Source organism: Etheostoma cragini, chromosome 20, assembly GCF_013103735.1.
Source record: "Etheostoma cragini isolate CJK2018 chromosome 20, CSU_Ecrag_1.0, whole genome shotgun sequence".
NCBI classification, from domain to species: Eukaryota; Metazoa; Chordata; class Actinopteri; order Perciformes; family Percidae; genus Etheostoma; species Etheostoma cragini.
Genome location: NC_048426.1, coordinates 13,973,866 through 14,001,502, shown reverse-complemented (window position 1 = coordinate 14,001,502; position 27,637 = coordinate 13,973,866). Strand labels below are relative to the sequence as shown.

At 38.9% G+C, this 27,637-nt stretch overlaps 3 protein-coding genes across 7 annotated transcripts in view; 2 read left to right on the top strand and 1 right to left on the bottom strand.

Moving 5' to 3' along the window:
- LOC117936046 (fibroblast growth factor receptor-like 1) overlaps positions 1 to 2,942 on the top strand; it is a 28,803-nt gene extending 25,861 nt beyond the window's left edge. Inside the window, exons 6-7 of the mRNA XM_034858819.1 lie at positions 228 to 581; positions 1,370 to 2,942. Coding sequence (XP_034714710.1) covers positions 228 to 581; positions 1,370 to 1,806 — 791 coding nt within the window. The 3' untranslated portion in view covers positions 1,807 to 2,942. The remainder of the gene's footprint in view (positions 1 to 227; positions 582 to 1,369) is intronic.
- A 777-nt stretch (positions 2,943 to 3,719) lies between these two features.
- tacc3 (transforming, acidic coiled-coil containing protein 3) lies at positions 3,720 to 11,580 on the bottom strand. Of its 3 annotated transcripts, none has more exons than XM_034858761.1 (18): positions 11,346 to 11,580; positions 9,745 to 9,910; positions 9,202 to 9,329; positions 9,074 to 9,120; positions 8,515 to 8,955; positions 7,727 to 8,429; positions 7,557 to 7,606; positions 7,309 to 7,473; positions 7,042 to 7,100; positions 6,643 to 6,770; positions 6,374 to 6,458; positions 6,112 to 6,240; positions 5,431 to 5,498; positions 5,299 to 5,342; positions 5,045 to 5,205; positions 4,811 to 4,917; positions 4,036 to 4,156; positions 3,720 to 3,923 (listed from the first exon to the last, which is right to left on the bottom strand). In XM_034858761.1, exons 2-18 carry the CDS (start codon positions 9,907 to 9,909, stop codon positions 3,858 to 3,860), a joined length of 2,667 nt encoding a protein of 888 aa, XP_034714652.1. In that variant the 5' UTR covers position 9,910; positions 11,346 to 11,580; the 3' UTR covers positions 3,720 to 3,857. The 3 variants fall into 3 exon arrangements, with proteins under 3 accessions (XP_034714652.1, XP_034714654.1, XP_034714655.1); XM_034858763.1 differs by having other exon boundaries at positions 7,309 to 7,471; positions 7,564 to 7,606; XM_034858764.1 differs by having other exon boundaries at positions 8,515 to 8,550; positions 9,110 to 9,120.
- Positions 11,581 to 14,544: 2,964 nt separating this feature from the next.
- On the top strand, positions 14,545 to 27,320 carry kif15 (kinesin family member 15). 3 transcript variants are annotated; one of them, XM_034858742.1, is made up of 35 exons: positions 14,545 to 14,750; positions 14,996 to 15,026; positions 15,387 to 15,570; positions 15,646 to 15,722; positions 15,804 to 15,841; positions 15,937 to 16,034; positions 16,135 to 16,314; positions 16,564 to 16,773; positions 16,859 to 16,984; positions 17,381 to 17,503; positions 17,608 to 17,755; positions 18,488 to 18,567; positions 18,681 to 18,890; positions 19,308 to 19,485; positions 19,579 to 19,708; positions 20,282 to 20,423; positions 20,555 to 20,722; positions 20,806 to 20,934; positions 21,048 to 21,153; positions 21,309 to 21,474; positions 21,561 to 21,711; positions 21,813 to 21,898; positions 21,999 to 22,077; positions 22,178 to 22,264; positions 22,355 to 22,459; positions 22,645 to 22,767; positions 23,558 to 23,704; positions 23,819 to 23,914; positions 24,033 to 24,197; positions 24,531 to 24,634; positions 24,743 to 24,809; positions 24,907 to 24,944; positions 25,065 to 25,197; positions 26,405 to 26,536; positions 26,646 to 27,320. In XM_034858742.1, exons 1-35 carry the CDS (start codon positions 14,732 to 14,734, stop codon positions 26,718 to 26,720), a joined length of 4,131 nt encoding a protein of 1,376 aa, XP_034714633.1. In that variant the 5' UTR covers positions 14,545 to 14,731; the 3' UTR covers positions 26,721 to 27,320. The 3 variants fall into 3 exon arrangements, with proteins under 3 accessions (XP_034714633.1, XP_034714635.1, XP_034714632.1); XM_034858744.1 differs by having other exon boundaries at positions 15,384 to 15,570; positions 24,531 to 24,621; positions 24,742 to 24,809; XM_034858741.1 differs by having other exon boundaries at positions 14,546 to 14,750; positions 15,384 to 15,570.
- Positions 27,321 to 27,637: the final 317 nt, after the last annotated feature.

The window sequence follows — 27,637 nt, the reverse complement described above, 5'->3', positions numbered from 1 at the left end:
CCCCCTCCCTTTTCCATGAGAAATGTGTGCTGTACAACCAGGAGCAAAGAAAGAGAGGAAACTAATCACACGTACTTCTTGTGTTACATGTGGTATTGCTCCCTCTCTGTCAATTATAAGTTCTAAGCCCAAGGCTAATAACAGTATGGACAACTAAGACCTCTTCTATCCACAGAAGGGCTGTCATGTCCAAAAATGCAACAGTTTTTTTCTGTGTGTCTATGCAGAAAGGACAAACTCCAAGCCCATTTTGACTGGCACACACCCGGTCAACACGACGGTGGACTACGGAGGCACCACGTCGTTTCAGTGTAAAGTGAGGAGTGACGTTAAGCCGATCATTCAGTGGCTCAAACGTGTGGAGTCCAACGAGGAAAGTCGCTACAACTCTACCATTGAGGTGGGAGACCACCAGTTCGTGGTGCTGCCCACGGGGGAGGTGTGGTCCCGACCCGACGGCTCCTACCTCAACAAGCTGCTCATTACCCGTGCCAAGGAGGAGGACGCTGGCATGTATATCTGCTTAGGCGCCAACACCATGGGCTACAGCTTCCGCAGCGCCTTCCTCACTGTGCTGCCAGGTGAGGCCTGGGGAATGTCTGTTTACAACCGCAACAGCAGGAAGTTTTACAAACTTACTGCAGACAAACAAATCAGCAGCTTGCATCTGTGCTATCTACGTTTTATGTGGTCTAGTGCACATGGCATAATTCTATCAGAGAAATGTCAAACTGAAATGAAAGCGAGACAAGAGACGCACGTCAGCAAAAGTACTAATGAGGGCAAATGACAACAAAGCAATGTTGGCAAACTCAAATGTTTTGTCACCTGTTTTATATCAGTATTATGTTATTCTCCGCCAAATAAATGAAAACCCATTCTTTTAGGGTTGAGTTTCCTTTTCTCTGTACATAAACTGAAGGAAATGGATTAAGTAAGCATTTAAAGCTGAAACAATTATTCGATGAACCAATTAGTTTACAAAAAATAATCACAAACTTTATCAATTGAATACGTAAGTCAGTTTTCAATTTAAAAAAAAGTCCTTACTACTGCTTTTTTCAGTTTTATATCATTGTAAATTAAACAATTTTATTTGACAAAACTTTTTAAACTAGCTGGTTTGCATAGGTGTCAGTGGTCTTCCTCAGACATCACATGAGCCAAGGGTTGAACCTGTCTCGTTTCAGAGGTTTTTTCAGACCTTTTAGACTAAATTCTCCAAAAAAGAATCAAAAGATTATTTGATTGGGGAAATGATCTTTTATTTCAAGCCTTAAGCACTTCACCTGTGTAATAAACAAACTCTTGGCAACATTGAACATTTGGAAATCAGTTTTTATTTTATTCTGGCCCTTATCTTTTGCAGACACGGAGCCTCCCATCACGCCCATGCTCCAGCCAGCCTCCAGCTCCCTCCCCTGGCCTGTCATCATTGGCATCCCAGCTGGAATAGTGTTCATCTTTGGCACAGTGCTGCTGTGGTTCTGCCAGAGCAGAAAGCACTGTCCCCCTCCGAGTTCTCCAGCTGCACAGGTACTGCAGAGCTCCCACCGGTTGCCATATCGAGAGCGGGACCGGGGTTGCGTGGCTCCGTCCTCCAGCTCCTCTAGCCCAGAGAAAGACTGCATGAGCTCCGTGCACTATGAGGAGTACTTGGCACAGCAGCAGCTGCTCCTCACCCAGGGAGGATCAACAATCCCACCTAAAATCTATCCCAAAATCTACACTGACATTCACACACACACTCATTCCCACGTGGACGGGAAAGTACATCAGCATCAACACATTCATTTTCAGTGTTAGCCTTAGTGCCAAATATCCACCATTAACTGCTCCAGTATCTCAGAGGGACAATGAGCTGTGGACTTAACAGCAGCTCCTGAGCGACGTTAACCTGCCATTTCTCTTTAAAAACTCTTCTCATAGCTAGAGATTGTTGCTTGGGAGTGTGTGCAAGTGGGAAAAAACAGTGGCCAGTAATACACACCTTGTGTTTTTACATCCAAACATCCACATTTGGTGCTTTTTTTTTTACCTGTCAGATTCTCACACCACTAAAAATTCATTAATCCTTGTTGTGCACTTAATACAAAAAAGACAAGGACATAGTTTTGCGTGTGAGTGTAATCACAGCCATTAAGGCCAGCTGAAAGGTCTTCCACAGCAACTGAATTTTGCATTTTCCTACTTGAGGTGTAGCCGAAAATGGAGTTTAGGTTTTACCTTTCTAGCTGTTAGATCGCAGAGGCTCCTTATATTCTGCCTGGTAATGAAGATGAAAATGGTACTCAAGATTTACATAAGGGCTGGTTTTGTGCCCTACTCAGGTAGTCCCTTTGTCTGTTAAAGATGCATGTTTGGAATGCTGACCACTATTCTTTTTATTACCTTACTCCATCCCTCACTTTTGTTCTCTGGTGAAAGTGATAGAGAGTAGACTGGTAAGTATACTTGCCTGAGACTGCAAGGGATGGAAGAATTGTGTTTCTGTGTTAACTGAATTGGTCTTCATTATCATTTTAACTTTCTTTATGGCAGGTTTCCAACATCGGTCAGTAGCATGTTAACATAAAGCAGCCAAGGATGCCACCTCCAACCACAGTGTATGAAGCTGTTGTCATTTTTAATCAAACTGAGTCATGAATATTTAATTTATTTTGCTAAAAACAAAAAAATGTATCAAAGGTTTATTTTTCAGAGTACGGCATTTTACATATCTATGTAATGTTATTAATGTATACTATTGTTATGTATAGTACATTTTTAGTACTTTGTCACCCTGTTTAATCACATTTAGTTCATGCCAATATTTAGGTATTTTTGTATGTAATTGGTTGTATTGACTATCTTGTATGATGTATTCTGTTCACAGCTCAAAAACTAAATCCATCTAAAGTTTGATGGTTTGGTAGTTTGATTAAATGACCTGAAACAAGTTAGTCACATGACTCACAAAAATGAATGCACATGTTTAATTTATATTCTTCAAAGGCTGCCATTATTAACAAGGGTGAAACAAATCTGTGTGAATAAGATAACTTCAGTGGCGGTTACCCGTTAGAAAACATAAGGGCTGGGTACAGACAGGTCATCTTTCTTCTTTTGAGCGAGTGTCTGCTGAGGGTGACGCAGAGGGCAGCCAGCAGAGGGACAGAAGTTGCTGGGATGAATGACTGAATAGATACAGACACAAGAGCTGTCTCACACTCCTTTTTAGAGGAGTGATGGCTCCTGCAAGACTATACCAACTGACTAGCATCTTTTTCCCCATTTAAGTGACTCGACCCCTCTCCGTCTCCCCCTTGGTCCGCACTACCACCTCATTCAACTCCAATCTAGGTAGGATTTCCTTTCACCATTTAGGAAGTGCATTGTCCTGCCTCTGCGAGTGATGTGACAGGACCCTGTGATTGCGCAGGAAAGAAGGGGCGCATTGTATCAGGTGAGCTTGTTTTGTTGTAAGCATTGTAGGATGGGGGTGAGCTTCAGCTCCAGACAGATGAGGGGTAAGTGCACTGAATACCTGCATTTGTGTTTAAAGTAGAAATTCTACACAGAACAAAAAGTTAGATTTCAAAAAACCATATTAATTTTTGATGCAGAAATAATGATTCAAATCCAAAACACCGACGACAAGATTTGCAAACATTATGAAGGTAAATACTGCCCACTAGTGGTTTGTCCTCATGCAGAAAATAAAAAGACATGACAGTTTAATAACGATAAACTCACTTTATTGTTTTTTTTACAGTATAAGAACATTGACAACAAGACAAACTACACACAAAAAAAATTATCTGGACATCCAAAAAAAGAAGAAATGACATAAAATATACAATATTTACAAAATGAGCTCAACCCTTCTGGACTTTGGTAATAAGTTCATCACAAAGTTTGGTGAGCTCTTCTGCCTCCTTCTCCTGTATATATATAAAATTAAAAAGAAGGTAAATTAGAAAAATAAGAACATTTCATATCTTTATCTTCAAGACCTCTGTAAATATGTACCATCTAATTTAAATCTTCACTTACCTTCTGGTCCAGGCTCTTCTCCAGTGACTGCACCTTCAGCTGCTCCCGCCGCAGCTGGGCCTGGAGTGCAGATGCCTCAGCCTTGTTCTTGGACCGCACCTCAGCAATCTCTTCATTTGCACTTCAAATGAACAATAAGTTTCAGACACGGCAAGTCTTGCAATTTACACAATCAACACAGTATTCCAGACTGATCACATGAAATGACGTATGCATAACACACCAATTTTGTTATTGGAGTGTCATCAGGACGCATATGCGCTTTTTAGCTCAATTATCAATGCCATTTTGCCAGCATTGACTTACATTATTTTGCGATGCCGAGTGAATATACGTCACAGAGAGGAGTGTGAAAGGGTACGGCAGAGGATTAGGGCCACTGGTGAAAAACGTATATGTTTTTATTTTGATTTTTTCTCAGAATTCTGACTTTTTTTAATTCTGAGATTAAAATCTGAATTCTAAGAATAAAGTCAGAATTCTGAGAAAAAAGGTCAGAACTCACATACATTTTTCACCAGTGGTCCTAAACCCTCTTCCGTAAATCTTAATCTTCTTCTTGGTCGCGGTGGCGAATGGTTAAACACAGGACTTTCACCCAGGAGACCGGGGAACGCGTGTCACGTTTCCTAAACAGTTGCTATCTATTTGCGGTAACACGGGGAGTGGCGTGTATGTTTACGCCACCCACAATGCGTACAGCTAACACGGCAATCGGCTTGAGAAAGTCAGCGTGTACGTTTATGAGTCATGTTGCAGTAGTCAGGTTTCTTACTGGGAAATTTTCTCCTCGGCATGGGCTTTAAGGGTCTGGTAGCGCTGCTCCTCTTTTTTGATCCTTGCCAGATAATCCTGGGCATAAGCTTTCAGAGTCTCTTCATTCTGGGGAAAGGGCACACACAAACGTCAATTTACCAATCAAACTGTGACAGCTTTTTTTTTTTTTTTTAACCTCAAAACTTCATGCATTTGTTGTTTATAACGGGGCAAGAGTTTACTTCTTCCTAACCTTTTTGTAGCCTTCAACAACATCCTTGTACTTCTCCAATCTCTTGAAAAGGTCAGAGAAAGATCTCTCCATGGTGTTCAGGTCACTGGACACTTGCTCCTTCTCCAGCAGGGCCTCCCTGAGTTTAGCCTGAGCCACCTCCCTCTCCTTCTCTTGATCAGCTGGGTACAAGAACATTAAAGATCTCTGGTTAACACACAAATACCAATCATTTATCAAAAAGACTGATGTGTACATCATTTATATGAACTTACCCATCATTTTTGCAATCATGAGCTCAAATTCTGCAATTATTTTCCTATGAAAAAAAAAAATATAAAAAATTTTCAAATGTCTTGTAAACACTGAATTTAAATGACAAAAACCACATTGAACGAACAGCTTACCTCATTTCTTGACCATCGTCAAATATCTTTTTATACTTTGCGCGCCATTGCTCTTCTATTTCCTTTGCCTATTTGAGAAAATACACACAAGGTTATTTCATTAATAGAAAACACATTTTCCAACCTACAAGCCGTTTAAAATCAGGGGGCAACTTTGTGTAATTTAAAGTCTTATAGTTAATGTTTTACAATGTCAAATTTGTACAAAACCATTCATTTTAAGAGGATGTATTTGGGAGCTTGATTCATCACAACTTTGGTTTAAGAATAGTCAACAGACTTGAGGCTATCACTTATTCCAGTGATTACAATTTCTACCGAACTGAATACTGCGCCTATTGCATGTTTTAAAAAAGATTAACTATTTATGGAGCATTCATCTCATAAAATGATAAAAGACTCAGCGGACAACCTTGGAAGCTAAACAATTGACATTTGCCAGTTAACACATTTTTTTGATATTAGATGCTTGTGTTTAATACAGATTGCATTGTGGTTGCTTTGGTTGAATCAGATTACTCTAAACTGCTCCAGGGAATGTTTAGAAAACCACACCATCAACAAGGTCTAGTGTGTTTTTTCTAGTCTGAACAAAGGTACTGCATTCACCTAGATCTAAGCAAAGAAATGTTCTTCCATTGCTGTCGTTTGTCAAATCAAAACACATTGAGCAGAACATACTTCTTCCTGGACTCTGGCAATGGCTGCATCCAGGTCTTTCTGACTGTACTTCAGCACTTCTATAATGGAGCCCTCGGTGTTTGCGGGCTGGAGGAAGGGGGGGACGAGGTCCGCAAGGATTGGAGGAGCCTAGATGACAGTTCCAGTGTAAATAAATCAAGTCAGGAGCATTGAATGTCGTTTCCAAAACGACCACTTATATAAAAAAATAAAATTTAAAAAAAGGTCACCAGGTGCGGTCAATGGTTGGAGCGTGACTTACTGAGGCTGTAGCATCATCAAACAGTTTAAAACCATCCTTCTGTTGTCCATGTGCGGTCTTTTCTGCCATCTGTGGATTTTCAAGCCTGAGTTGGGGAAAAGAAAAGACACAAACCATAAAAAAAACAAAAAAACATTTGTGATGTGGTCAAAGTAGTTACATTTTCAATCAATTCTCATTTTGTTAAACAGGATCTCCGAAGCGGAACAAATTCAGCTCTAACATCCAGTGACAGCAGCAATCAGAGTGGAAACAGAAGTACGTCATACCGCGAAACAAAATCAGCGAGGGGAGCGACGGTCTGAGCGACCGGGCCTGCAGCCTTCTTGGGGCTCTCTCTCAGGAGCGGGTCAAATTTAAGGTACAAGGATTGTTTCCTTAATGCAGATTCCTTGAACTGTTGACAAAAGAAACAACACATCCACAAAACGTTAGGTAATGCACTGACAAAATAATTAAACCATTTAACACAAGTCATGGGTGCCTGTCATGGGCAGCCCCCTCGCTCTACTCCATACATGCACTAATGGAGACATCTCTACATTACTGCATGTATAAGTGCGGGCATGCATGAGTTTTTTTTAAGGCTGGTGTGGAATAACTAACATGTAATGTAATTTCCCCCTTGCGAGAATCAATGAAAGATTCTTAATAAGTAAAGTACTTACACGGCTGGACCCAAACTGTTCAAGGTAATCCATTTGTCCTTCAATGTCATTGGCCATGACTAGAAATAAAGAGAAGGTTAACATGCTTCATACATAATATAGAACAAACCATTTCCTCAATAGAGAAGTAATATTCCTTCGATGTAACATCAAACTGGGTGAACAAGTTTTTTCATTTTTTATAAAAAGACTAAAACTTCCGGTTAAGGCAACAAAAAAAATGAAGATAGCCTAGACAAAACTGAGTTACATCCAACATTTACTTACACATAGTTCCAGGGACAAACTCGTCATTGAATTCTAACAGGGTGTTCTGGGACTTCTGCTCAGGTTGAGATAATTCAGAAAGCTCAGGAAGACTCCCCACAGGCCATTCAGCTTCAAGTTGAATTCCAACGTCGTGGTCAGAAGCAGACTTGTCTTCCGCATTCTGTCAATCCACAATAACAAAGTATTTTTTATTGAAAGCATAAAACCAAGGGAAAATTAAACAATTGAATTAGGATTGTATTAATCTCTTACGGCTGCAGGGTCGGGTCCTGCAGCTAGGAAACTCTCTCCAGCACTACAAAAAAAAAAAAAGGGCAAAAACATACACACTTAGTGAAATTATTAAGTGTTGCTGGCAATTGAAGTGTCCACTGCAACGAAATGCGTCATACACTCACAGATAAGGCAAACATACCATGCTGATGTAACAGCCTCCTTCACCACGGGCGTGTCCGGTTCCTTTGTTTCCATGAGCACAGGGCCTGATTTGTTACTACACGTTGGAGAGTTGTTCATGCTTGCTTTTGTTCCAAATGGATTGAAGTTTGGGTCATCCAACTTGTCAAAGTCTAACGAGTAAGACCCTTTGGGAGCAGGAACGTCAGCGACACCACTGACACCAGGCTTCGCTTCACTTTTTGGTGGTTTGACGTCACATTGGGGATTCCGCTCTTTAGGTTTTAGAGCGGGGGGCCTTTTGCCCAATTTCTTGGGTGGCGGTTTCCATTTGACCTCGGTGCAATCATCGAAATTGAACTCAAGTTTGACCGGTCCTTCCTGGATTGGGGCATCAGCTGGCTGGGACAAGGACTCAGCAGCTGACGGTTTGACAGCATTAGCAGAGATTGGGGCCACTGCAGCTATGGGTTTCTTCTCAGGCTGAACAGGTGCCTCTTGAAGCACCTCAGGTATGTCATCATTAGTGGCTCTATTTTCCTTTATTTGTGTCTCCTCAACAGGCGGGTTAACATCTGCCACCTTTCTCCCAAGGACAGGGGAATTCTGAATTTTAGAACCACCAGTTTGGAAAGGATTGACTGCACTAAGGTTGTCGAAATCCAACTGATAGCCGCCTTTGCTTTGTATTGGCATGTCATCATCAGGGTAAGATGACGCTTCTGTGGAAAGTTCAAAAAGATATTTATCAATTTCTTAGCCTTCAGAGACATTCAAGGAAAATAACTTTGTAATTTGATTAATTACCTTGTTTTGGCTCATCAGGCTGCTCAGTGGCATCTTCCACAAAACTGCCTGACACCGTTACTTGATCAATATTTGGAGACAATTTAGCAGGTTGCTTTTCATCAGGTGTGGCACTGTTGGAATCTTGTTCCTCAACCGCTAGGACCTTTGCAACTGTGACCACACTGCTCTCAGTGGAGGAGACGTCAACGAGTGAGTTGTCCACAGACGGGGTGAATGGAAGCGTCTCATCGAGTGCAGATGATATTTCGTTGGGCTTCTCCAAGATATTCTCTGTTTGTTGAGACGCTGCAGGAGGGCTTTCCACAGCGGGCCTGGCAGGAGAAGGGACCATCTTAGTAGATCCCAAAAATGGATTGATAGCATCAAGGTTTTCAAAATCCAACTGATAGCCTCCTTTGCTTTGTATTGGCATGTCATCATCGGGGTAAGATGACACTTCTGTGGGGGGAAAAAAAAAAAAAAAAAAGAAAAAAAAAGAAGAAGATTATAGTCAATTTCTCAGGATCCAGAGACTACAAGAGTCTTTACTAACAAACTTGTATGTTGTATGAATTACCTTGTTTTGGCTCATCAGGATGTTCATTGGCGTCTTGTGGTAATAGCCTATGAAAACAAAACAGACGTGGTTACTTAAATGGATCCTTAAAACTGGAGGCCTTCTTCAGTATGAGAAATGTTACTTACTTAATTTTATCGAAAGTTAAGGACTCCATTGCTTTTGTACACTCGTCCACACTTTCCATCTTGACAGACTTGGTGGGAGATACAATTCTTTTTGTCATAGGGTCTCTTCTTGGAGTCTGAAAACAAACCTACACACAAGGAATTTGATCAGTATCAACTTACCTGGATACTAAATTATTATTATTATACACAGGAAAAAAAATAAATTATAGTAATATCCAGCACGATCATATTTATAAGTACCAAAAATTAGTGTACTTTGCTTGTGTGCTAGAAACATGTCTGAACTGCCCTTTTAGTAGCTTTTTCCACAAACACAAGACTTGGTTTTTTTTGTTTGATTAGCGGTTTCAAAGTTGTGTAGAGCTATTCTAAAAATTTGTTGGGGAGGGTCAAACTTTGTATGAATAAACATTGGAATATAAAAAAATAAAAATTGTCCAGCACTTTAGGTTAACAGTCTAATAGCTGTAGAAAAGGCTTAGCTTGGTGACTGACACACACATCATTTTCAGCCTGGCGTAAGGCATGCTGGTGCTGTACCTTCGTCCCCTTTGGCACAGTCTTGCTGGGCAGGTTCTCAGTCTGACGAAGGATGGAGGGCCTCCCAGTTGGCTGATCCAAGGCAAAAATGTCATTAATTGAGCTGTTTGGCTTTCCTCCAGGGTAGACCCCACAATTCTCATCATTCTCATCAACAGAACTCATCCTGTAAAAGCAGAGAGACCAACGGTAAGTTAAGGGACTGGAAGATCTGAGGACACTCTGAATGAGGCGTCATCCTGAAAGCTGCAACCGGTTGATAAGACTCTTTCGGTCGTGGGGTTTACTGAAAGAAGACAACGTTGACAGCACAATCAAGTGCAAATGTGACTCCGCCAATTTTATTCTGTTGGTATATCATGGTACCTATAGTTATCGGTGTAATACACTCCTTTCTAAAAAAAGTTAAAAAAAGTGGAAAAGTAAAGAGGATTAACCTGAACCATGATGCCTGAAAGTTGAATAGAAATTAGAAAGATGTTGAGGCTACACCCGTAATGATGCTGTGTGCTAGGCCGATAGGAGCGTGATGTAACAAGTGTACAATGTTTAGGACCTAAAGAGCACTGCCATTACATAGTTTTCCCACCAGAGAGCACTAACAGGTTGGTTTTCCAACTGTAAAAAGACCATTTCAGGACATCAAATTTTAAAATAATGAATTGCCAGTACATTACCTAATCAAAAAAATACAACTGCTATAACCGATTTAACGTTTTTAGCTTTAAAAAGAAAAAAAAAGAAATAGAAATTCTAGTATTGTTCAGGCTACACAGTCCAGATGTGTTAACTTTGGCTAGAGTGTTTTAACATAAAACACATGCAAAACACGACTATAACGTTAGACCTTTTGACATGTTGCTATTGAACACGCATGCACAATGCAAAGGCCCAGGAAGTGAAATTAAAATGTATGCAGCCATTGTTGATTTTGATTTTCATGCTATGACTTCAATTTATGTTAGACTAGGAAGGATTTTAATGTTGGTAAACATGTGGTGAATTTAAGTAGCAAGTACACCAATCTCTAAACGTTGCTTTGTCTTATTGATGTCTTGGGACCAATGTTGTCAACGTTTCTATCAGTCCGATTCTTCTAGCAACTGATATCCAACGTTAACGTTCAACCAGCATGTAAGCAGACGGCAACATACTCGTTTAACGCTAGCTAGTAATCGTGGGACTCAACGTGGACAGCTAGCTAACTAGTCATAATTTGAAATCAGATAGAAATTGATAACTAGCTAGGTAACTGATCAGTCGGATTTGTTAACGGTAACGTTGACCTACCAATCGTTATGCATAACATTTTCCAATGCCTAAATTAACGCAAAATTAGATCAATGTTACCTTTATTATTAAAATACCTAGCAAGAGTTGACAATAACTTTTTTTTTTTTTTTAAAGTTCTTGTAACTGTTAGCTACTTTAGCACTAGCGTTAGCTAACGTTGAACGTGTACCTAACGTTCCATAAACTTGTCTTATGGTAAAGCGGAATAACAGGAACAAAAACAACGGGATCACGTTTTATTAAAAAAATAAAATTCAGCAAACCGTCAGTTACTAACGTTAAGTTAGTATCCCGTATTCACCACCTACCTTGTAAAACAGATGCAGTTCGCCGAAATTACAAAGTCTTTCGTCGAAACATTCAACTGCAGGGTGGCCAAGAATGACTGGTGTGCATTTGAAAACCCCTCGCCTCCCTTCGGAAACTAGACAACCGTTTGGAATTTAAAGTCTTGAAACGCACCAATAAAATCGCTACAAATATTCAAAGGAAACGCGCTTCCTGGTTAAGCAGCCAATCGCGCGGAAGAGCGGATGTGATCCAACCAGATTTATGGCAGGCTCGCGTCTTAAACGAACAGGGGCAAGTTCGGTTTAATTCATAGTCTAGTCGAGTGTATGGTTCAATCTCTAAATTAAACGTGTGCACGCAATGACTGTATATGAATATGTTACCCATATATTATTTACAGTATGTTAAACCATAGACTTCGAGAGAGGTTTGATTTCACTGTATATATTATAAATACAGTCTATGGCTTGAACGTATTTAAGATATCCACAATAAAAATTTTACAAGTAAAAATTGTATTTCAAGACATCACAATAGTCAAAACTAAATTCAAAATATATCCAAATCCTTAAAAAGTAGGCTATACGTGGCTATAAGTGGTCATTTTAACATGTTATAGCTAGACTGGATATTTATTGCAAATTATCGTACTTCAATTCTTCCTAGTCAAAAAGAAAATTTGAGATATAATTCTTATTAGGTAAAACTCCCATTTCAGATATTTCCAGTCTAATTGTTATAGCACTAGTCATTATTTTATTTTCATATAGGCTATCCTAAATGGAAAAAAAAAACATTCAAGATGTCCACAATGTAAAATTACATATCCAGACCAAAAATAATTTTTTACTAGTGAAAATGTACTACGGATATCCACAATTTAAATCCTTATAACTAAAAATGCAATTCAAGAAAGCTACAACAAGAAATATGACTAGAATACATTGTGATATTTCATTTTGGATATCTGAAATTAAAATGATGACTACAGTTGGGTATCTAAAAGGGGAGTTTTTTGTGGTAAGAAATCTATTGCAGATACTTAGAATGTTAATTCTGGATAGGAATAATGTCATTGTGGAAATCTGAAATTGAAAGCCTATTACACATGTGCGGCAATGGTGACATCATTTGTCCAATAAAAAATAATGTTGTGGGTATTGATTTTTTTTGGGGCTTTTATGGCCTTTATTTGACAGGACAGCTTGAAGACAGGAAAAGGGAGAGAGAGGGGGATGACATGCAGCAAAGGGCCAAACAGGTCAAATTCAAACCAAGGCCACTTTTGTAAGGACAGAGCCTAAGGGGCGCACGAGAGAGACCTTTGTTTCATTTGGGGGATTGAAAGTGAAGTGGCAGGTGAGGCTGGGAGACATTCTGCTCTTGCTTCTGCAGCGGACAAACAGGCGCAGTGAAAACAATCTATAGGCTTTGGTAGAATGCAAAATATTTTTACAACAATATAATTGTGACACTTCTTTCCTGCTCTAGGACCACCTGAGTTTGATAACTTGAACTTCCTTGTTATGTTATGAGCACAGGTTTCTCATCAAAAAAGTCTAAAGGGTAAGCTGTAGCATTCCATCACCATGAGAGCTTTGTAGACCAATATTTCATGTTCACTATTTAGGTCAATTCTTTGTTTTGTTCCTAAACCACTATCCAGTATACAAGAATACATTTATGACCTTCTGGACATAGCCTCAGCCTTTTTATCAGGGAGAATATCAGAAAGATTTGTTTGTTGAAGGAGCCATGGAGACGTTTGTTAGTATTCCATTAAATCATAATAATAAAACAAATGCAGGTGCCATAGAGATGTACTGTGAAAATGTCATTACATGTCGATTACACCAGCCCATAGACAGCACCTGCAGGTATAATCAATGAGTGGCATCCCCCTCCATGAACTGACTGTCTTCCCAAGATTAAGCAGTGTTCAACATGATATTGGAATCCAAAAACCAAAGAGTCCCATTAATGAATTGGTGAACATCCAAACGCCTCAGTTGAACGTTGTAGATCTGGGTTTGAGAGATGTCATTGTCTCAGCGGTCCAGCAACAAGAGTCCTCTGCTGCCACACTGATAAAAAGCCACTTGAATGTCTCCAAATGTCAATCAAGCCAAAGTGTTAGGCAGTTTTGTAGAAGATGCTCTATTGTCAGCAAATGATACCTACACCATGGTTTTTTTTTTCGCCAAAAATTCAAGATCAATTTTTCAGCATTCAAAGACTTCAACGAAAATAACGTTGTAATGTTGGATGAACTACCTTGTTTTGGCTCCTCAGACTGGTTGGCATCTCCGTTAAAGTACTATAAAAACAAAGAGTTGAGTATTTGGAATGGATGCACTGTATTAGTATGCACCTTTATTGTCTCTGTGACTTCATGACAGGACATCAGACATATGATACAAACAAATATTCCTTCCATCAGACACCAACAGACATAAAATAAGAACACACATCACACACTACACTGTAAACCCTTGAGTATGACCAGGCCACCGTGACCTTTAGCTTATTTTGACTGATTTAAGGCTTTTATGGCTTGTGGTACAAAAGAGAATTTGGATCTGTTCTTGGTCATAAGCGGTGGGCAGAAACGACGCCTAGATGGTAGTAGTTGAGATGGGTATGTGTAGTTACATACAATGTAATTGACCTTTCCCACAGTCTATCTTTGTTCAATGCTCGGAAGTGTTATCCCAAGTAACTTACTAGCAGCTGTAAGTGTTTTTCCGAACCAGCAGGTAATACAGCAATTTATTCTGAGGAAGGTTTCATCCTGAGAGCTGCACTCAACACACTTTTGGTCGTGGGGTTTGCTTATGTGTGTAAAATGGATATAAAAATGACACAAAGCTAACAGGAGAATCAAGACAAATGTGAGTCTGCCAAGTTAATTGTTGTGCTCCTTTGTGACTTATATTAAACTCGGAAAAACACAGAGACAGTAAAGATGTATAATGTTACAGGTAACATTATGAGTCAGACACTGACCAGTTTAGTAAGTCCAAAACATAAAACATAATACTCTTGTGGGCATTTCTTGAAACCTGAAATATTTCAGATTTTCATAAGTATTTTTTCTTCCCTGTACATACTGACTTTATTAGTAGTTGTTGTACCACTCTATGCTTTATAAAGTCAGTGATAAATTCTTCTATTGTGTACAGACGGTAAACAACCAAGTAAATCCATGGTGTTACACTCTCTGCTACACTAGGTGGCGATATGCACTTGCCAGCCAATTTGTAGCGACATTAAACGAAGAAGAAGTAGCACTTGGACCTGCCCGCCAATTTCGGAGGAAGTAAACAGCGTCGTTCTAGTTCTTCTACTTTGTCATGAAGAATTTTCCTTTTAACACATAACGTCGAACATTTCTTTGTCAACAATGAATTCTATTGGGAAAGGTAACGTTACCGCACCAAACATTTGTTCGGCTAGCAAACTTATATGCTAATTTATTGACACTAGAAATTACAATTGTTTTAGTAACCTTAACATCTAACGTTAGTTAAACGCGAAAGTATGCGTTTAATTTACTAGCCTAACTGATACTACAGTAAGTGTAGCTATATACACTATTTGTATACAGCTTAATAAAGCAAAACTAGCATCTAAACAAACGTTAACTGTCTTATAATTTTGTTCACAGGCTCTGTCGATTCAACCCAACCTGCTGCCAGGTAATGTAACTGTCTTTACCTTTTTAGAACGGTTTTCTTTTTTCATCCAAACAAAAACCGACAACACTGACGTTACGCTACGTTAACATTACCTGCTAGCGTTAACATTACAGGTACTAACGTATTGTTGTATGAACATACCCATATGGTTCTCCTGGATCAGGGCTAATACCATGTGCGTTAACGTTACAGTTAGGGATATATGTGTGTTTTTTTCTAAGGAAATTGTGAGTTTGACTAGCGTTATAAGGTTTTATTGATTTTACTTACCTACTCACTCACCTTTTAATGGTGATGTTCAGTTTTTATGTTTTACAGGTGTTAATGGTTTTATTTTTTTTATTTCTGGTCCTAAAGCAGTGACGGTGATTCTATCAAAGTTTTTGTGCGAGTACGACCTCTGACCCAGTGTTCTGGGCTGACCACAGACGGAGATCAGAAGCTGTGTCTCACAGTCACCTCACCCAACACCATTCGTCTGCTATCAAAACCAGAACCACGAACCTTTACTTACGATCATGTTGCTGACATGGGAACATCTCAGGTAGGGAGCATACAGTTGTATCAGCAATGAATGAAACTGTTCAGTGCGTGATCTTTATCTATCATTCTTCATCAGGACTCTGTATTCTCCAGTGTGGCCAAGAATATTGTGGAGTCTTGCATAAATGGATACAATGGTACTATATTTGCCTAGTAAGTGGTCTTGATGTTATGTAAAATATTTTATTGCACATCCGTTCAATTCCTTATTGGATTCGTCTTTTGCTTCTTTAGCGGACAAACAGGCTCAGGGAAAACATTCACCATGCTTGGTGAGAATTCAACTTACTGTTTACATTTTGTACTACAAATTTTTTAAGATCCAGCAACAGAATAATTGTGACACTTTATTTTCCTTCTGCCCTAGGACCATCTGAGTTGGATAACTTCACAGATGAACTAAGGGGGGTTATTCCTCGAAGTTTTGAGTACCTGTTTTTTCTCATCAACAGGGAAGTGCAACGGGTGAGCTGTAACATTTCATCACCATGAAGATGTTTGTAAACTAATATTCAATGTTTTTTTTTAATGAAGATTGTGCTTTTTTTGTTCTTTTTCCCAAAAGTCTGGCCAGTCCAAGAGTTTCCTATGTAAATGTTCATTTATAGAGATTTACAATGAACAAATTTATGACCTCCTGGATACAGCCTCAGCCAGCCTTTTCCTCAGGGAGAACATCAAGAAAGGTTTATTTGTTGAGGGAGCCGTGGAGAAGTTTGTCAACTCGGCCACTGAAGCCTACCAGGTATATATTCCTTGCTTGTTGTGACTCAGAATATTATGCTAACATTCATGTCCAACTAGTTAAAGGGGATTGAAACCTTCATGTTACTTTGTATCCAGTTTTATTATCTTTATGTTAAAAGTCTGTGTTTCCTTTTATTGAGCAGTTTCAAATTACAGTTTTAATTGATAATTATTTAAATGCAGATAAAATCTTGAGAAATGTACTTTGAAAGTGTACAGAATTTCTTTTCTTTTTGAAACCATTTAGGTGCTATCTATGGGCTGGCGTAATCGACGAGTGGCCTCCACCTCCATGAACCGAGAATCTTCCAGATCTCACGCAGTGTTCACCATGACATTGGAATCTAAAGAGTTTGTCAATGAAGTGGTGAACATCCGAATGTCTCAGTTGAACCTGGTAGATCTGGCAGGGTCTGAGAGGCAGAAAGACACACACACAGAAGGTTCCAGGCTTAAGGTGAAGCTTGGTAATTCAGTCTCTTACTGGCGTACTACGTTTGAGCTGTTGCTAACAGCTGTTGTCTGCATTGCTTCTCTTTCAGGAGGCGAGCAGTATCAATCGCTCCCTCATGTGTCTTGGTCAGGTGATCATGGCACTGGTTGATGTGTCCAATGGAAAGAACCGTCACATCTGTTACAGAGATTCCAAACTCACCTTCTTGCTCAGGGTTAGTGATTCTAAATACAATATACATCTTGGGTGTGGCTTTGGTGGAGAATGTGTTATGTTGCTTTCTAGCGTTGTGGAGTCAAAATCACTGCAGTTATGGCATTATATGTTCAGCGGCATGACTTAGATGCAATTACTTTGTAAAATACATGTTTTCTTGTTACCGCTTTTTTTTTACTGAAATTGCTATTGGAACGAGATTGTTAATGAAATAAATGGTGGTGGCCATGAAACAAGGAAGTATCAAACTTGTGCACTTGAAGTATTGAATTTTTACTCATTCATCACTCATTGGTAGAATATAACATTTTATAATACTACATTTAAAGATGTGATTGCAGTTTATAATGGGAATAGATATTATGCGCTGTTACAATTATTATTGTCATTTCAGGACTCACTCGGAGGAAATGCAAAGACTTATATAATAGCTAATGTACATCCTGGTTCAAAGTGTTTTGGAGAAACGCTGTCCACCTTGCAGTTTGCTCAGAGAGCGAAGTTGATCAAGAACAAGGTATCTGTTATTTTACACAACTACATTGTAGATTTGACCAAGATTTGGTGATATCAAAGAGCACTTAATAATCTCATCCCTGTGCAATTATTGTGTTTTGCCAGGCCATAATCAATGAAGACACACAGGGAAATGTGAGGCAATTACAAGCTGAGGTAAAAAAGCTGAAGGAGCAGCTTGCACAGGCTCTAACTTCTCAGGCAGTGGGCTATGCCAGAGATGGAGCGCCAGGAGGACCTGAACCTCTCATAGGTAACAATACTCTGAACAAATATTTGCTAACCTTAACACTTTCAAAGTGTCATCTTCTTTAAACCATTTGCACATATTCAACATGTAATGCCCAAACGTAATCCAGGCTACTGTATTACATGCAAAGTTACATATTTTTAGGAATGTACCAAATAGTTCAAAGCTTCGTTCATAATGTTGACATTTAAATTCTAAATCAACATTTGCATGCTGCACAGCTTTTTTGTGTGTCCTTTGAATGTCTTGAATGTCTATTTCTGTTTAAACAAAGTATTTCTGCACAGTCACAGATAAAGAGTACACTAATATTATTAGTGTTTGTTTCCTACCTTTGTGATGCAATTATTTCCAATAACTCCAGTTTGTTTCTTTCATGGCATAAGCCTAAGGGCACAATTATTATTTTATTATTATTTTATGACCTTATTGGATTAGCATGCAGCCTGCGTGTATTTATGTTTATGAAACTGATGAGTTATATTCATTAAGTAAAGTTCTGCAGAATTACATTATTAAAATTAAGAATATTTTTGACAATTAAAGGATTTATTTCTCAGGCAATGATGTTAATAAAATTTGACTAGACATTTGAGCTTTATTTGTTAAACTTTCAATAAAAGCTCAAATGTAAAAAAAAAAGACATTTGTAACAGCCCTACATGTTTTTAAACCGATGTGTTCTGGTATGTTGCAAAGTTTAAATCAGCTTTTTTTTATTATGTCCATCCATAGAAATTCAACATGATGTCTCATACAAAGCAAAGTTTATGGCTGCTATTCGTCTTTGGAGGAAGCGAGAAGAAGAGAAGAGGGTATGGGAAATGTTTTTTTTTTTTTACATTGTCCTTTTTTTGTGGAAATTGTACTGCTGTGAGGAAATACTGTCGGCAAAGGAAAACTTAAACTTTACTTTAAAAACACTCAGGTGCTGCTTGAGAAAGTGGCTCAGCTTGAGGAGGCCTGGACCCAGAAAGACAAGTTCATCCATTCCAGCCGAATGATTGTCCGGTTTCGAGAGGACCACATCTATCGCCTTGAGAAAAAATTTAAGACAGGCCAAGTCTTACTGGCAGACAAGGAGTCTCAGATGCTGATTGACCAGCTGAAAGAAGAGATCAAGATCTTAAGAGATCAGGTACAAAATCTAATGGCATTTAAACACTGCCTAACCCTACGATGGTGACTGCATGTTACGACTCGACTCGCATACATCGATGTAGTACTATCTGCAGTGGATAACGAATTGAGAAAAAGCGACTGGTACCAAAAGTGAGACGATTTGAGCCGACCCATGCAGTGGAAATAAGGCATATGTGTATAATGTGTGAGTACACGGCTACTGTGGATAACCTATAGTTCTATATAGTGCTATACAAAACGGTTTTTATGTTTACATTTTTTAGTTCCTCTAAAATCCAAGGTAGTTTTCTTCATAACTGTTTACTCTGAAAGGCAGAGTAGAGTTACATCACATCCTCCGTGTTAGTTCTTTTCTTGAAATGTTGTATCTGTTCAACACTGTTTTTCCATGTACACAACTCTGCCCTATTAGGTTGAACATCACCCAAAAATGACTCGATATGCAGCGGAGAACTTCAGCCTCAGAGAGGAGATCCGTCAACTTCGTTCACTTGAATCAGTGGTGAAAACTGAAGAGGCTGCGGCCCAAGTTGCTGCTGAGCTGGAAGAGGCCTTCCAGAGGGCTATGGAGACAGAAAGACTCACAGAGAGTAAGATAATTATCAGCTTCAACGGAGAAAAGGCCAAGTAAATGTATTATGGTTTATCTGTATTCATGTCAATAATCTCACATTGCTCCACAGTTCCAACCCCTGTGCCTGTAGATACTGTCTCGGCATCTACAATTGAGAAGCTGAAGGCTCAGCTGCTTCAGAAACAGTCCGACCTCACAGGCGCCTTTCAGGCCTTCAAAGAGTACAAAGAAGTCACCAAGTAAGGAGGGTCTTTAAATAGGAAAGCCACTCTTAAACCAAATTGATTGGGCTTCATTCAGAAAAGCTTAGCAGGTGTTTAGGAATAGGAAAATAAGTAATATTCCAATATATTTTGCCTTCATGAATTCTGGTAGAGCACCTTTGTGAACACACGGTTAACATGGTTCTTTGTCAGTAACTGCTGCCTGTACAGTAAAATTAGGCAAAATGCTTGCACGCATGTGCGCAGAGCTGTGGTGCAGACCTGCCCTGATGTTAGCTTCTTGACTTACACTTGGGTTTGTTAATTTAAAAAAAACAATATCTTACAGTGTTTCATATATTTAATGATGTGACGATTCTCCCTTACTTGTTAAATCCACTTTTTGTATAAATTAATCTAGTATGGCCCAGCTCTGATGTCTCGCTTTAAGAAGAAGCTGATCCCTAGAATATCTAATATTATTTGTAAAAGAGTATCTTTTGATCTTAATGAAATATGCCATTTTTATGCATGCAATTCCGTTTATAGACTTATAAAGTACATTTTGTGGCGTTTAATGCGGTTTTTGAATGTTGCTTTGTGTCTAAGGAAACAGATATCTCAGCTGGAGTCTGAGAAAAGATACCTTGACAAGTCCAACAGGCATTTGGAAAACATTTTGGAAGCTACAAACGCTTACAAAAAAAAGGAGGTCTCTGAGCTGAACAGAATTCACGTTGAAACTATAAAGGTGAGTGGATGTTGATTTGTATTCCGATTACTGTTATTACCTCTCTATATTCAGTATATTTTTCTTGTCTTGCAGATTGTCTAAAAAGCCTTTGTGAAATTATCTTTTATCCTTCAAATCTATTATACCAGATTCTCACCACGCCCACCAAAGCATACAACTTGCGGACCCGTCTTGTGCCACTCTCTAGCCCGGACCACCTGAATGGGACAGGCAATAGTCCAGACAACATTTGGACAGAGTCTCCTCCTTCGGACATGGCTGAAATGGCCTTGACGGAGGAACTCCGTCGAGTGCAGGTACACCAACGTGGATTGTCCTGCAAATGTGTGCACAAAACACAAATTGTTATTGTCTTAAACTTTCTCTAATTTTTCAACAGGAGCAGGTTAGCCATGTCCAGACACAATTTATTGATGAGGAGCTAAAGAACAGCAAGCTGTTGCAGCAAATTGCAAAACTTGAGGAGCAGATCGCTGTGATTTTACAAGAGTCTGACCGCAAAGATGAGGTAGAAGTTCCTCTTTTACAGTTCTTATTGAATTGATACTTTATGTAAAAAATATTTTAATTGATGTGTGTTCACTTTTCTGTGTTCCTAATTGTTCTTTACACCTGATGCAGCTGTTTTCTTCTGAGCGAGCTAACTGGAACAGAGATCAGCTCAACCTGCAGGAAACTGTCAGCGAGCTGCAACAAAGCCTTCAGTCTGAAAAGCAGGTCGCAGAGGGTGAGGATCTGGTGCTCTTCCTGTGTTGTGTTGTGTTGTTGTGTTTATCTGTTTGCTCACCTGGACTTTTGCTGGTGTTGAACTTGGAAGTTTTAATGAGATGGGAGGTAGGGACGAGTGACAATGTGATGACTCTTTCTTTACCCTCCTTTCAGTGCTAAGGAGTGAGATCCGTGATCTGCGCCTTGTGCTCCTGTCATCCGATAAGGAGCTGGCCGATGTGAGGAACGAGCTAAGTAATGGCCAGAGTCAGCAGCAGAGAGAAATGAGCCAGCTCTCTAACAGTCTGATCAGCACACAGCTCCAACTTGACAAAGTCCAGTAAGCATTAACTTAATACCTCTGCACTGTGACACTTCTTGATCAGACAAGTTTCTGTGCCCACAACTATCATGTCGTCATTCCAGGCTGGAGTGGGAGCAGCTTCTGGAGCAGCATCGGACACTGCATGATTCATTTGACCAGCTCCAAGCTGAGGCAAAGTTTGAGGCTGATCAGGCAAGACAGCAGCTGCAGGACAGGCAGCAAGAGACAGATGCACTGAAGACACAGCTCATGGTTAGTGAACCCATAATCTCAACTACGGCCATTTTGTATCCTGAAATGTCGGCTGTGATCTCTTGATTACCTGTATTTTCTATTCTTTTATTCTGTTGTAGGAATTAAATAGTTCTCTGCAGACTGAGCAAGAGCACACGAGCACCCTGATCTCTCAGATAAGAGAAAACAAAGACAGTAGATCAAAGTGAGTGTGCCCACAGCTTTCTCTTTTTAAGAGTTGCTTACAGTTTCCAACAATTAAAATATTTTTTTTTAACAAGTGACCTTGGTGTGTGTGCCTCCAGAGAACTTATTGAAACGGCGGAGCAGAATACAAAGCTTAGAAAACAAGTCTCAGACCTGACAGTACAAAATCAACGACTGGTCAGTGCTAAGAAAAGCATGCGTTTTTATAAATGAAATATATTATTACAGTAATTGCAGCTTAGAAGCTAAACTGGGTTGTCTAATTTCTGTTTTGAAGGCATCCAACATTGTTGCTCTTGAGCAAAATGTAAACTCTGCCAACGAAACAATAAAAGACTTCGAGCAGAAGATTGACCAGGACAAAGTAAGTGAAAATTTCTCCCAATTTTTATCTTGCAAATACCACTACAGTGTTTCATCTAGCATTCTGAATCCCACCTGTGCATTTGGACAGGATGTTGTTTTAGATCTGATCAACCAAACCAGAGTCCTCCGCAATGAGCTGAGCCAGAAGGACCAGACCATTACCTGCCTGTCTGGAGAAATCAAAGACCTCACAGTACGGGACTCCTCCACCTATTTCAACCTTTATTTCTCTTAAATAACTTCTTGTTTGCTGTGGTTAACTTTACTCTACCGCCTCACACTGTAGATATTTTTAATGTTTGACTCAGTCGGGGCATGTTTATTATAATACTAATAATAATAATAATAATAATAATAATAATGTCATTGCTCATCCAGGTCAAGAACAATGCTGCCTGTCTTGAAAGGGAGGAAATCCTGGAGCAAAACTCTAAGATGCAGGCAGAGATCTGTGACCTGAAAGAAACTTTAGACAGGCGGCTAGCATCTGACAGAATAGAGGTAAGTTTGACCATGTTAAACAACACTGTCCATACATTTTTGTATGATTATTTTGTTGATGTACTGCAAGAGATTAATATTCCTCTGACCAGTTTAGTAGATGGCCAAAACAATAGGCTAAATAATGAAGCTACTAGAATTTTAGGTTTACGGCACAACGTGTCATACCCGATGAGAGTCAAGTCGGACCAACTCTGGTCAAGTGCAGATGTTAGTTGCGCATGCTTAGATTTAAACTGTTTACGACATAACCGTCATACTGGAATTTGTGAAATCCACAAAACGATAAACTTTTGTCATTACAAACAATAACAGAAGATGTGAATCAATTCAAAAACGTTTTATTTAATTATTGTTTGATTGCTAACGTTAGTTTAAAACGCTATTCAACTGACAGCCTTTGTTGTGTCTGATGGCAAAAAGTAAACTTTCCATTCAGAATCTTATTGGCATCCATTACGGCGTCATCACGCTCTCCACACTCACTATCCACTCAAAACGTAACATTACCCTACTCTTTGGCCGGCCTAAACAAGTGTCTGTGGCGTGCCTGTTTTGTTACCGGTCTAGCTAGATCCGGTGTGGTGTTGTAGTTACTATTTGCAACAGCATGTGGAAAAAAACTACAAAGTTTGCTAGGCCAAAAAGGACATTAATCTTGCGATTAAAATAAAATAAAAAATGATGCCGTTAAAATGGGTTTGCGTTAACGCTGTTTCTAGTATCTGTGTGTGTGTGTGTGTGTATATGTATTTATACATACATACTGTTGTGTGTGTCTGTTCCTCAGGTGGAGGTGTTGCAGGACGAGGTTGTTTATGCCACTGAGGAGGTTGAGAGACTCACTAAGGTCTTGGATGAGCAGAACAGCCTCCTGCAAGCATCTCAAGAGCAAACTGCCCAAAAGGACATCATAATACAGAATCTACAGCAGAAGGTAAAGTTTTTTGTTTTGTTTTTTAATCCTATCAACACTGAGCAAATGAATAGCCAGTACGGTGAAAAGTCCTAAAGGACAACAGTTTGTTAAAATTACTCACTTTTCTACCAGGTGCAACAACAACAAGAAGCTGTTGAAAGAACTATTAGAAGTGGAAGTTTCAAACCCCACCTTGAGCTGACAGTCACACCTAAATCAGTACCTCGGGTAAGACTTTTCTCTGGTTTATTTGCTCTTAAATTCTGCATTCACAAAAAAGATGTGTGGTGCGTTTTTGCAGTAAGAAATGCCACAATAAGCTAATCTTTTTTTCCTGTCTCTCAAGACACCCTGCACTCCAGGTAGTTTCCACAGGGACCTGAACCAGGTGCTACAGAGCCAGGAGAGGGAGCTGGAGAATCGACGCTCCTCCATGATGAGCATGGAGGTTCTTTTAACGGAGCTGAATGCTGAGAGGGCTGCCAAGAACCAGGAGATCCAAAGGCTAAAGGTATATCTTTGTGCAATAGTCAAATTAATCTATAGGCTCTCATCACTGGACAAACACATTTATTCAGTATGGTTATACTAAAAGAATAAAAGCGGGAAAAAGCGCTATACAAATTCAATTTATTATTATTATTATTATTCTACAGTCTTCTAGTTTAATACCTTAATTTTGTTTGAAACAATTGTAAAAGTTTTTTGTGTGTTTAATGTATTATTTATTTATTTATTTTAAATAAATGCAATGACATACATTTTCATGGCCTCTAGATGTCAATGGATTTCAAAGTCTATTTGACTATTATTAATATTGACAATGTGATTTCACTGTCCTCAGATGCAGCTGACTGAGAAAGATTTGGTTCAAATTGAGATCCAGTCTTTACTTGACCAGTTTTACAACAAGCAGAACCAGCAGATGCATAATGGAAATAATAATGGGTTGAGTTTTTTCATCAAGTCATAAAGCCACGATCCTAAAAATACATATCATATCATCCATTGTTAATTGCATAAATAGCATTATTAATGTTATCTTGTAATTTTTAGGGAGGAGTTGAATGAAGCCATCAACCAAACCGTACTTAAAGAGCTACAAGAGGAGAGATCAGAGAAGGTTTGCATTATTTTCTTCTGTTTGTTGCTGTTTTTTTTTTTTTTTTTACTGTATTGAATAATCAATTTATAATTTGTTTTCTTTCATTCATTAACAGAGCAAAATAATGCAGACGTTGTCTGACACTCAAAAAACGTAAGGACCTGTGGTTAAGTTAAATAAGTAAATCAACGTTTTGTTATTGCATGTTGTTCTGATCCTTCATTAATGCTTGACATCTGACAAGCTCCATCTTTGCTTTGTGCTGTGGATTAGACTGCAAGCACAGGAGTCAATGTTGGCCCAGTCTCAAACCTGCGTTCAGGAGCTGACCAATGAGCTGAGGAACCGCTGTCTGGAGTTGAGAGAGCTGAGCCAGAGGATACAGGATGAGGAGAGACTAATCCAGGTCAGAGAAGTGTTATAGATGAGAATACTGTTATGTTGTGCAAAATCTGGGTGTCATTTTTGACAAATCTGTGTTTTAACTGTCATGTGAAATCTGTGGTTCGTTCCGGTTTTGTTTTTTTCCCATCTCATGAACATTGCTCAGATTAGATCTGTGTTTTCTAAAAAAGAGATCAAGATGCTTGTTCATGCTTTTATTTCTACTTGTTTTGAGTATTGCAATGTGCTGAACACTTTTTTAAACAAATCATCCATGGATAAACTGCAAGTTGTACAGAATGCAGCAGCAAGACTTTTGTCTAAGACCACCAGGAGATCGCACATTACTCCTGTGCTTAAGGCTCTTTATTGGCTACTGATTGGTTTTAGAGTGCATTGTTAAATGTGGAATACTTCCCATTCACACTGCCCTGTGGAACTACAAATGAGTCCCTGGTCGCGGTTTGTTAATAATCTTTTTACCCTGGAAGATGATGTGATATAATTACGAGAACAAGGTGACACAACCTAATAAGCATGATACTAGATAGTCTGCCATCTTTAATGGGCCGACTATGTGGACCGTAGCTGATTTCACCATGCACCTTTTTGATGATTTGCCATTGACATTTCACATGATTTTTTGATTTTGACATTTCAGACCCATTTTGCAGTCATGTAGTTATAGCGGAACACCTGAAAAGCACCCTTGTTACTCTCAGCGCCTCACCACAGAGCTTCTTGTGTGCTTTAAGCAGATCACTTCGCCCAAGTTGCATTGCTTCGGCTTCTGAGATGGCTGTGTCTCATGTGACCTCGTTATTTGTACACGCTGTGACTATACATTTCTCAGTTGTAAATAGGAACATGTTGACGTTATTTTGTTACTTATTGGGAACAGTAGGCTAGTTTGAGCCGGTTACCTCCAGGATCTGTCCTGAGCTAGGCTAGCAGTGGGTGCGCCAGACAGAGTTACGACACGCACAGAGATGAGAAGAGTATGTATGGACTTATCTAACTCTGGGGGATACGGTGAATAATAAGTCGGCGTGTTCTTTTTTAAGGTGTCCTGCATGAATCACTGCCAAACTTAAAACTGATAATTACTGCTTTGGGCTGCAACTTTTTTAGATTAAATGTTTAGTGTATTAATATTAGAAAATGGTGAAATGATGCTTGTAATTTTCTTGAACATTATCAAAATTGTTGCCATAATTTCTGTTTTACAGGAAAATGAGGTTCTCCGTAAGCAGAATGTTCAGCTGTCGGAGGAGAATGGAAAACTTGTGGGGCATAAAAACCACAAACAGAGGATTGAATATCTGGTGAAGCTGAAAAAGGACAACACCAAACTTCAAGAGGTAACTAACATTTCTGCTATCATCAAAGGATATTTCTCTTTGGTCATGTACTTACTTTCAACACATCAATCAAATTTGAGTTTTTTTCCTTTTTATTTTTGTTTTAAAGGAAAACGAAAAACTGAGAACGGAGATGATATTAATACGAGACAGCGGTGGATGTCCGCCTCTGGAGATGACATAAATCCCTGATTCTTTGATTGTTTGAATTTGAGGTCAATTTGCATCTTTCACAGTGAATTATTTTTAATTCGTTTTCATTATATAAGTATATTTGATGGTTTCAAGTAAAAAGACATTGTGATTCATGATTGTTCTTTTTATTCAGGGAATTTGCAGTCATGATTTTGTTCATGATGTGTTCATAATATGACACCTTTTACAAAGTTTGGCCTGGAGGCATACTGTATTAACATACTTTACCTTTATATTGATTTACTATTAAAGCAGCATGGCCAGAACAACTGTGAAAAAACTTCCATTAGTTCAGCTCCATCCATCTTGTTTGGTTTCCTTGGATGCGCATTAGTAAGCCTAGGAAGTTGTTCTCAGACTACATGGAAGTTACAACAATGCTAAATTTAATCTTAATGTGAAAACCAAACATTTGTGTTCATACTTATTTAGGTACCTATGTCTCGTGCTGTGATTGCTGACTGACCATATGAGTTGTATCCACGGTAAATGGTTTGTTGTATTTTACCCATTATACTGAGGTCTATAGCCAATGTCTTTTTTAGGATAATGAACTTTTCCTTTTTTTAAATTAAACTTTTTTTATATTTTGTGGTATTGTTTCCTGAACAGTTCAAGTAATTGAACTGTACATTTTTTTCTAGCAGTGGTGGGAAGTACATGTACTGTACTGTGTAAATTTTGCGGTGATTCTGCTTTATTTCTATTTTATGTACTTTGTTAGTCCACTAGATTTTATTTACAAGTATGATTGGTTTATAACATATACTGCATTGTTCTAGATTAAACTGCTCAACACTATATCACGTATTTTAATATTTAATACTGCTTGCATAATATATCAATAATACTGATGATCCAATAACAATAATAATATAAAGGGAAAGGGGCCATTTTGCAGAATGA

What these genes read in the sequence shown, in the direction of transcription:
- kif15 (XM_034858741.1), top strand. An exon ending in AGAAGATTGACCAGGACAAA is followed by an intron (nt 22,265 to 22,354) that starts GTAAGTGAAAAT and finishes GCATTTGGACAG; the next exon opens with GATGTTGTTTTAGATCTGAT. An exon ending in TAGCATCTGACAGAATAGAG is followed by an intron (nt 22,768 to 23,557) that starts GTAAGTTTGACC and finishes TCTGTTCCTCAG; the next exon opens with GTGGAGGTGTTGCAGGACGA.
- tacc3 (XM_034858761.1), bottom strand. Translation starts at nt 9,909, where the DNA reads ATGAGTTCTGTTGATGAGAATGATGAGAATTGTGGGGTCTACCCTGGA. An exon ending in TCCTGATGAGCCAAAACAAG is followed by an intron (nt 8,956 to 9,073) that starts GTAATTCATACA and finishes TTCCCCCCACAG; the next exon opens with AAGTGTCATCTTACCCCGAT. An exon ending in GCCTGATGAGCCAAAACAAG is followed by an intron (nt 8,430 to 8,514) that starts GTAATTAATCAA and finishes AACTTTCCACAG; the next exon opens with AAGCGTCATCTTACCCTGAT.